The sequence below is a fragment of the Haliotis rubra genome, unplaced genomic scaffold (genome assembly GCF_003918875.1).
Source record: "Haliotis rubra isolate DU_JTF1 unplaced genomic scaffold, ASM391887v1 Scf758, whole genome shotgun sequence".
Taxonomy (NCBI): Eukaryota; Metazoa; Mollusca; class Gastropoda; order Lepetellida; family Haliotidae; genus Haliotis; species Haliotis rubra.
Window position 1 is genome coordinate 435079 of NW_025767477.1, and position 10130 is coordinate 445208.

At 42.2% G+C, this 10130-nt stretch overlaps 1 protein-coding gene and 1 long non-coding RNA gene across 3 annotated transcripts in view; one reads left to right on the forward strand and one right to left on the reverse strand.

The window, feature by feature from the left end:
* LOC124260264 (alpha-mannosidase 2x-like) overlaps positions 1-8228 on the forward strand; it is a 139757-nt gene extending 131529 nt beyond the window's left edge. Inside the window, exon 22 of the mRNA XM_046694517.1 lies at positions 8011-8228. Within this exon, the coding sequence (XP_046550473.1) occupies positions 8011-8163 (153 nt within the window). The 3' untranslated portion in view covers positions 8164-8228. The remainder of the gene's footprint in view (positions 1-8010) is intronic.
* A 44-nt stretch (positions 8229-8272) lies between these two features.
* LOC124260263 lies at positions 8273-8717 on the reverse strand. 2 transcript variants are annotated; one of them, XR_006894042.1, is made up of 4 exons: positions 8597-8717; positions 8527-8529; positions 8434-8460; positions 8273-8345 (listed from the first exon to the last, which is right to left on the reverse strand). It is a non-coding gene; the product is annotated as an uncharacterized LOC124260263 (long non-coding RNA). The 2 variants fall into 2 exon arrangements; XR_006894041.1 differs by lacking the exon at positions 8434-8460 and having other exon boundaries at positions 8280-8345.
* Between the last annotated feature and the right edge of the window lie 1413 nt (positions 8718-10130).

The window sequence follows — 10130 nt, forward strand, 5'->3', positions numbered from 1 at the left end:
TACGAAGACCACTACGATGACTACAAGCCTGCGTGAAGATTCAGCAACCTCTCCAACGCACTTGGAAGAAGAGGGAAGCCTGCGTGAAGGCGCATGCATCCGACGATCTTCCCAGTCTGAAGTTAGGAGCCTGGACAACACTACCAGCGTCAGCTCAGCCTTAGACGTCCCTGAAGGAGCCGCTAAGAATTCTCCATGCAGAGGCAGATCGAAGCGTTCTCCCGAACCCTACAGACGTCGTAGATACGGATTGTCATCACTGTCGGACTTAGACTCACATCGGGATCCTGCGCGCAGGCACTCCACATCTCACAGAGGGGAGATTATGTGAATCAGCCGTCGTGAAGGCCTAGAGAGATAAATCAAGACTCCAGGAGGAATACATGGTCACACTGGGACCCTTCACCTGCACACTCCACGATGGAGCCTCCACACAGTTTCAGCATCTCAGCAGGAAGGATTCTAACACAGAAATAGATCCAGTCGTTCTCCAGGATTCTACAGACTGCGCAGATACGGATCTTCCAACTTGGACCTTCATCAACCTGCGCGCAGGCACTCACGGGGAGGATTATAATCAGAGTCAGCACGTCCCGCCATTCAACGATAGCAGATATCCCCTTCATCATACGGAGCCCTTCATGATAACATCAGGGTTTGAGATTACAAGATCATCAGTGAATCCCGTAATAGATCTTCAAGATGGAAGATAAGAAGATGCAACTAGATGTTGTCTATGTTGGATCAACGAGTGGCTGAAGGAAGGGACGCACACCTCAACTAACGATGTCAGATAACATCCGATGAAACACAGAAGAAGAATTTTCATCACATGGGCTTACAAGATATCAAGGGGACAGTTAACAGCTTTGCCGCAGTTCCTCAGCGAGACATCGGTTACGGTCAACTTTACAGAACATCTGTATAAGATGACGACTGCAGTAAAGATTATAAAGTTGAAGAATACAGTCACAGCAGACAGGGAACAGTCTGCTTACATCGGTACTACGCTGCAAAGTTTTCATGCGCTTCCACTCGGCCATCTAGACACATGTTCACTCGTGTAACTCCGGCACAAGCCGAACAGAGAGGTTATGGACAAGGCTGAGTGTTGACGAAGAAATCAACGACTGCACAAGATTCTACGAGGATCATTTACCTGCAACACCGGTGACGTCACATCTGTAATCTGATTGGTCCATGATAGACAACGCCCTGCGCAGAACCGGTCATAGTCACGTGCCAGGAAGTCGTCTACAGTTGTAAACAACTCTTTGAACGTGGGAAAGGCTCCATTTACAGTCCAGTTAGCAGGGTACAGACTATCTTCACGGGTCATAGAGGACTTCCCCGTCAGCAGATTTATTATTGGTCATCTGGGACTTGCAGCGACAAGCGTTAGATGGTTTCTGCTCGCGGCAGCAAGTCGACTATAAATAGACTTCACATCGCTGGCAGTCCAAGCACATCATAGATTGTTGCTGATCTAGAGACAACGTATTATGCATCATCGCTGCACATTGTTCGGATTCTGGTGACAACATCTTCATTACATATTACCGGAAGATTGATGAGACAAGCTTCAAGCCATGATTCAAGAATCGATCATCTCTCCGCTTCCATGTCGGACATGGCAAGAGCTCCTAGATCCACGTACCTACAATGTAGGTAGATGGCTAGTAATCTCCTAATCGGAGTTGGAACCAAAACAGGATCTTCAATTTCTGAGAATATGGCTCATCACACCACAGAATCACACGGTCGTCCCAGAGGATTGTTGGGTCAAGATACAACATATGATATATCCAGCAATGCTCTCTCCGTTGACACTACGTGCTTGGCACAGCATGCTCGGTCTACTCACCTCAGTTCAAGAGATGACTCGCAGAGGGAGATTACAGCTGCGCCCACTACAAATATTTGTGAACGCCCATCTCAACAGTCTGGATCCACTGATACTACCGGACAGCCTGAAACCATACCTCCTATGGTGGACTCAGAAGTAGGTTTGCGGAGGAACCTTTTTGTCAGAGCCAGTTGACAACACTCATCTCTACGTGGATGCATCACTAAAAAGGATGGGGTGCTCACCTCAACAACGAAGTGGCAGCATGAAAGTGGTCGAGTCAGGATCAGAGTCTGCACATCAACTTGTTTGAGATGAAAGCAGTGATCAACACTTTACAACGCTGGTCCAGTGTACTAAGGAACGCAAGGCTCACGGTCCACACGGACAACTTCACAGTAGCGTTCTACATCAACGAACAAGGATCAACAAGTCTGCTAAAACTCCGCTTTCTCCTGTTCAGCATCATCAACGACCTGAACATCTACATGAAGGCATGCCACATTCCAGGAGCAAAGAATGTCATAGCAGACGCCCTATCTTGTACACTACAACCATCCCTGACGGAATGGATGTTACATCCAGAAGTGTTCCGGTTCGTCATACAGACAGTAGGATCTTTGCAACAAAAGTCAACAAACAACTACCAACATTCGTCTCACCGATTCCGGATCCTTAGGCATGGGCAACAGATGCTTTAAGCATCTCATGGGAAGGACTAAACGCTTACGCGTTTCCACCTCCAGCACTATTTCCACAAGTAATACAGAAAATCAAGCAGACGACAACGTTGCAACTGATTTGGTCGCGCCCAATTGGCCAGTGAGGGTATGGTTTCCCGTCCTCATACAAGGACTCGGAAGTCCAACCCTGAAACTACCAGAGTGGTCGAACGTGCTCGTCCATACACTCACCAAGCAAGCTCACGGGGATCCGTCATTGTTCCAGCCACACGCTTGGAGCGTATCAAAGCTTGCCTAAAGACAAGAAGGTACTCCACCAGAGCAGGGAAAACAGTAACACTAGCTCTACGCAGATCAACTCGCAACTTGTACGACGACAAGTGGCAGAGATTTGAACAGTATGCAACGAGGAAAGGCTTTACGGGGGTAAAAGCAACTCATCCTCAAGTGGCGGAATACTTGTGTCATTTGCAACAGACGAGACACTTGAAAGGTTCAACACTGTCAACGTACCTGGCTGCTCTCAGCACAGTTATCACCATGAAGACGGGTGTCAAGCTGACCAAAGTACTAGAGATACTGGCACTGCTACACTCGTTTAAGTTGCAAGACCAACAAAAGAAATTCAAGGCTCCTGCCTGGGATATCAACGTAGTTCTACAACATCTCACCAGTGATGCCTACGAGCCTCTAGAACGGACATCCTTTGAACTACTGACACAGAAAACGCTGTTTCTAATCGCCCTAGCAACAGCAGCACGGATGTCAGAAATACATGCTCTGGACGAACACGATTTGAATCAAGCCATCGTGACATCGTACATCTAGGACTGAGATGGGACTTTATTGCCAAGAACCAGCCTGACAGACAGTTCCACATCCCAGCACTTTCTACAGTCCTTGGGCCACAGGATACACAGGATTTATCTTTATGCCCTGTCAGAGCATTGAAAGTCTACCTCCAAAGGACAAAAACAAAGAGACAAAAATTCAAGCGCCTATTCATCCCCTTATCCACTGAGACGCCCACGGAAGTCTCGCGGACAAAGCAGCAGGACTTGAGCCTCCACGAGCCTCCAATCCAAGTCAGAGCCTTGGCGTCTACACTTGCTCTGCATGGAAACTGCTTGATTACAACAATATTGGAGTACTGCTTTTGGAAGTCGGACACAGTGTTTGCCAAACACTACCTCAGAGACATTGCTACTGAAGACGTCTCAGGCATTCACCAGTTTGGGCCACTTGTTGTAGCACAACAACTAACGGTTCCACAAAGGCGCTGAGAAAAATCTCACCCTTTTATCATGTGACTTGTGAAAACCAAAGCTCTGGAGAGCAAATGGTTAAAGTCCATGCACACATCTAGGACAGACTAGCATGAGTGATAGACCTGTACTTGTATAGGACTTACTCGTACATGAAGAAGGGTCGCATCTCCACTCTATGCACGTATCAAGAGATCTAGTTGCAATAGATAACTAATGGAACATTAGTATATCTAAATTCCACACGAAAATGTCAGGAGAATTTTCGGAAGAAATGTGACAAGTTGTGGTTCCCCACCGACTCATCAGATGGAAGTTGGAAGAACAGAATCATCAGCAGTGCCGTCATAAGTTCCCATGGGGGGTAATACAGGACGTAAATCAGCAGCCAGTGAATCCAGGAAGTGGCCTGACCCACCACCGATTTCGACGGATTCTGCAAGCTTTTAGCATGAGTCAGGATAAGGAAACATATGTAATTTTCTGACTAAAATTGATATTTTATACTTATCCTGACTCATGAGGTCAGCCCTCCCAACCTACTCTCTCAGTGCACTCTGGATTTCCCTGTAAATCCGGGTGTCGGGCGTGAAAACAGAGAGAGTGACAAACATAGCTGGTCATGTGATCAAAAAGGGCGCCAAAGGAGTCAAAGGAGACTACTTCCGCTTTTCAGAAGGAACTTCACGGAATTTCAAGTGTTCCACTATCATTCGCAAGAAGAAGGAGACAAGCATTTAGCATGAGTGAGGATAAGTATAAAATATCAATTTTAGTCAGAAAATTACATCTTTTACTCCTGAAGAAAGTTATCTTTTCAGAAATTATGTCCATGACCAGGAGATCTAATTAGAGGGGAAAAAACAAGGTGTTGAGATTCATGACTTGTGTTTATTATGACTTTGGTGTTCACATACACATCAACACTCAACACATGTCATATTGTTGATGCTAAACTCAAAGTCCAGAACCTGAAACAACATTGTTAGAGCTGCAACATATTGCATTATCTATATCTCCTTAAGAGCTTAACATACATGACAACATTATCCAAAAATCCTTCAGGCTTTAAGTGTTAAAAAGATATTCACATTTATATGGGTTAGATGGAAAGTGGAAACAAGAGATAAATTTCAACTGAAGACTCGTTAACTTAATAAGTTAGAAGTAAAGTGTAAACTGGGCCTAGCGGCAGTCGACTGTGCTGTGCATTTCATATAAAGAAGTGAAACTGTCAGTATCACAGATGTTGTTCTGCCAGAATATATAACATTACTGTCACACAGATTACACAATGTTTTTCGAAATTTCCTTCTGTCGGTAACTATTTTTCGAAATAAAATTCTCCCAAGTAGAAGATTTCACTCTCGCGTTTTTAACAGAAGGTGTTCACCTTCTTGAACACATATGAAGATTACCTAATTTAAATTTAACATGTCATCAACCATATTTTTGCTGATAAAATATGCATGATTTTGATATATATTTTATATATTCTCTGATAACATCAAACTTTCGGTGTGGAATCACGACTTAAGCAAGGACATTGGTATGCTATTCATCAGCCAGGTCAATATCAAATCATCTAACTAATAAGGAATCTGGAACTTAAAGCATTTCATACATCCAGACAAAAGACAGGCACTGTAAACTTGGAGGCTGAAATCCCTGATTAATTAAAAAATGTAATTACTCATAGAGAAATTCAAACCTGTGGTACCTGTCCAAACAGATATAGAGTTATTGAAAACAAAACTTCTTGGTGAAACTGCTAAATGTTTTTACAGAGCTTCAGCCCTTGCTCAGAAACCCTATATTTTACACAATAATATTACTGGGTCGCTTAAAGTGAATTCCAAAAGTGATGTCTGAAATAATATTTGTAAAGAGTTATGGTCCTTGCTCCATGCTTTTTAACTTAGCGATAACTATGTGAAATGGGGAGAGGTTTTCTCAAAATCAGTTGAAGTTAGACCATTTAGTCAACACACTGATATCTCTGGTCCTGATCCAAAATGAATACGAAGCTTGGTGTCTTGAATTAGTTAAAAGCGTTACAGCCCTTGCTCAATACTTTTGTGCTTAGTGAGATGAGGACAAGTTTTCTTTGAACCTACAAAAGTTCATGTATAAAGTGTTCATGCTTATCAAAGAAATATTAGCAAGTCTAATTTTAAAAAGTGATTCCATAATGTTTTTCTTCCCATGCTGCAAGTTTATTTGTCTTGCACATACAGTCCTGGACTTAGTCTAAATGGGGACAGATATCTACTGACACTTCGCAAGTTACATGAACTTACTCAAGTGTTACTGTGAAACAGCTGCTGTAAATTATTTTTTCCATAAAAGGGGCCTTTACAAGCATTAGTTTACATTTAAGACTGTTTCTTTTGACATAAAGTAGACATTATTCTTATCTCTTCATTTAGTGACAGTTCCATATTTTTCAATACTGTATGGATTAGCATCATTCTAATGTGCCCCTTACCAGGATCAGTTTCAACGCTGTTTCCTTGTTTACACTTTCATTAGATAACAATATCTATACACAAATACACACTACATTATGTTGGAAATATACATATGCCCAGTCATCAGGTGACTTGTATCACTTTGCTCATAGTTGTACAAATTGACATCACCTGATACTAGGCAGTGAGGGTAGCCTTGAGGTTAAAGCGTTCGCTCGTCATGCCTAAGACCCGAGCATCCATCCGTAGAGCGGAAGGTCGCGGGTTCAATCCCCTGCCACTTCATACGAAAAGACGTTAAAATATGGTTCTTGTTGGTCCCTCTCTGGCACACAGCATTAATGTGTACAACAAGGCCGGGTCGGCTCAGAGTATAATGTGTCTGAGTGGGGTATTCATGCTTAATGGCAGCATGGTATCTCGGTGACCTAAACTATGAAACCAGCTTAAGTCTGGGCCAGTACAAGCAGCCACACATACACATGCATGCACATCGTCATATGAGCAAAATAATGTTAAGTACGATGTTAAACCCCATTTCGCCTCACCTCACCTCACCTCACTTCAGCTTGATAATAGTGTGAGAATCTGAGTTGAAATATTGGTCAATGCAGTAAAAACAAGAAGCCGATCAAGCTTGATGCCTACTGGGACTTGTGGACACCCAATGTTGTATTGTACTTAACCTCACATTTACTGTTTGTTCTACCTCTGTGTTTAGGCTATTTCAGACATTCTTATGAGTAGGGCTGTTCAATATTACCGGTAAACCGGTATATACCAGTACAGTATCTCGCGATACCATTATCGCGATATGGTTCAGATTCTGCAATATATTAGGTCCAGAGTTAGCTCCATTTGAATTATCTGCCCTTGATTTCCATAGCAAACAAATGTGCTCTAAAAGTGCCAAATGTATTTTTATTTCTGTTGGTTTCATGTAGCATTTTACAAGTGGAAGTGTCATTATAAGTGGCTCCAAAATTGCCAAATAGTCTACCAAATACTTTACGTTTTGTGGGTTTGAATGGTTTCATTTGGAGTAGTTAAGTGGCCTCAAATGGACCAATTTTTAATTGGACTTATTAGTAGAGCCTCTGGCTCTGAGTGACCATTTCACAGTTCATATTATTTTGTTATTTTTGTTTGTTTCATAATGGGGCAGATGATATCAATTTATCCTACAGGCCTGAGTCTTGGCTCATGCAGGACTGTATAATGACATTCCAGTCAAGCATCTTAGCAATTGGAAGTCACATGCGATTCTAATCTCAAGTAGTTCAACTAAATCTTGTGTTTGTTTCATTTGGGAAAAGTTCATGTTTACACATTGATTCTGAATGAATCACATACAGTAACAATAATTACATACTGCACTGAAGTGCATTCTGAAGTGCAAACAGCACATACTATGGAAATCATCTTATACTATTACCTTTATCATTATTGTCGCAAAACGTTGGTGCAACATATTCCACATTAAGGCTCTATATCATTTTATTTATCTGTAAATGATTGGCATACAGCCATACACAATGGGGATGGGGAGCCTGAAAGTATCGTGTAACAGCAACTGAGAAGATGTCGCACACACAGAGCTATTCTGAATTTATGATGTACGCACTTGGGCAGTCAATATATCACAATATATATTGCAATATCTCTTAAATTTTTGCAATATATCGCAATATGAAAAATCAGGGCAATATCCAGCCCTACTTATGAGTTCCTCTTTCAACTTTCAGGTGACATTTGAGAATCTGTTCAAAGATCTGAAGGTGGAGAACCTTGTGGAGACATCCCTGACACTCATGCATGACTACGAGGAGATGGACCCAAAGGCTGCTATCCAGGTCGATGCCATGGAGATCAGTGCATTCCGCCTCAAACTCAAGTGATTCGTGACCATCTCATACATCTCAACAGGGTTCCATGGAGCTTACCTTTGCCATCATTTAAGCAATATATACCCAGAGCTCCACAAAACACCTGTACACTGATATACTTGCATACACCTCTTTACGCGGATCAGTTTGCAGATACATCTTTACACTGATCTACTTGCAGACACATATTTACACTGATCCATTTGCAGACACATATACTTGCAGACACCCAGAGCTCCTCAAAACACCTGTACACTGACATGCTTGCATACACCTCTTTACACTGATATACTTGCAGACATCTTTACACTGAACCACTTGTAGACACATTTACTTGCAGACACCCAGAGCTCCTCAAAACACCTGTACACTGACATGCTTGCATACACCTCTTTACACTGATATACTTGCAGACACATCTTTACACTGAACCACTTGTAGACACATATACTTGCAGACACCTCTTTACACTGATATACTTGCAGACATCTTTACAATGATCCACTTGCAGACACATCTTTACACTGATATACATTAATATACTTGCAGACACATCCTGTACACTGATCTACCATGCCTTTATACTGAGATACGGTGTTATGCACCATCGTGATACTGTTTAAGAACTTGCCCAAGTCATCTCTAGGCTCATCTCTGAACAGGATTAGCATTCACTGTTGTTTTTTCTCTTCATTTTTATGGTGAACTGATTTGTTTAAAATCTAACTTTGTCATATTTATATGATGATCAGGGCTGCAGTGTAAAGCTAGTCAAACCTGATTCAAGAAACACGAACATGTAGATTCTTGCCGCTGCTTAAAACTGTTGGTCAAGACAAACAGTAAACCTTCATCAGTGCTTGTTTTATAGTGCAAACGTGCTGAGAAATTATGCTGCAGTTTAGCCTTGGTAAGCCCCAGTATACTACCTCTGAGCCATTATCCCCATAATACTGAGTGCAAGGCAGGGTGACAACAAATACCATCTTTTATTGTCTTTTGGTGTAACGCCGACAGCTGATGGAGCCACTGACATCCCCTTCTCCAGGCAGGTTCTCTGCCACCTACACCATGGGTTTGTGTGTGGTCAGGATGTCGGTACCGGGCTGTGGACAGTTATCAGTTTCTGTTTCTTAATTTGGTGATGTGAGACATATTTTTACAACAATTACATGTACATAAGTGTCAGGTACCTTATTGGCTGTGTGTGACATTGTGTGCAGCATAATGTGTGTGTGTGTGTGTGTGTGTGTGTGTGTGTGTGTGTGTGTGTGTGTGTGTGTGTGTGTGTGTGCACGTGTGTGTGTGTGTGTGTGTGTGTGTGTGTGTGTGTGTGTGTGCACGTGTGTGTGTGTGTGCACGTGTGTGTAGCTGGAGTATGGATGCAGTATCCCATTCTGTTGTAAGTGTGGGGTGTGCCTGGTCCTCCTCAAGGAGTTGTGGCTATGTATTGTCATCTGCTGCCACATCTCAAGCAAATCGACTGTTGTTATGTTTTTTTTTCTCGGGAATTTGGTCCACATTGTTTTGACAAAGGGTTTGAGACATGCAGTCTCTAGTTTCCCATTGCTATGATTCTACTTGTTCATAGTAATACTATTTATTCAGATCTATTTATCTCTTTTAGATATGGGAGTTTTTTTGTACATGTCTAAACTTTGAGCATAGCGTTTGGACTCTCATGTTTAATGTGAATGTAATGCTTTATTATTTATTCATGTTGGGTTATGACTGAAATGGTTGATAATTTTGGCTGTATGTTTTTTAAGGTTGGTCAAAACTTTGTATTGTGGTTTGTTGAGCTGCCACTCATGTTGTGTAGGTCTGTAAAGGTGCCGTGTATGGAGAGGAATGATTAGTGTTTATGGAGGATCAACTTCTATCTTGTACAGTAGCGTTTTCCTTAAACACTTGTCAAACTATTGCTTACAACTTGTAGAATGCCTCTCAGACAGTTCAGCGTATGGAGAGTAGGTCTG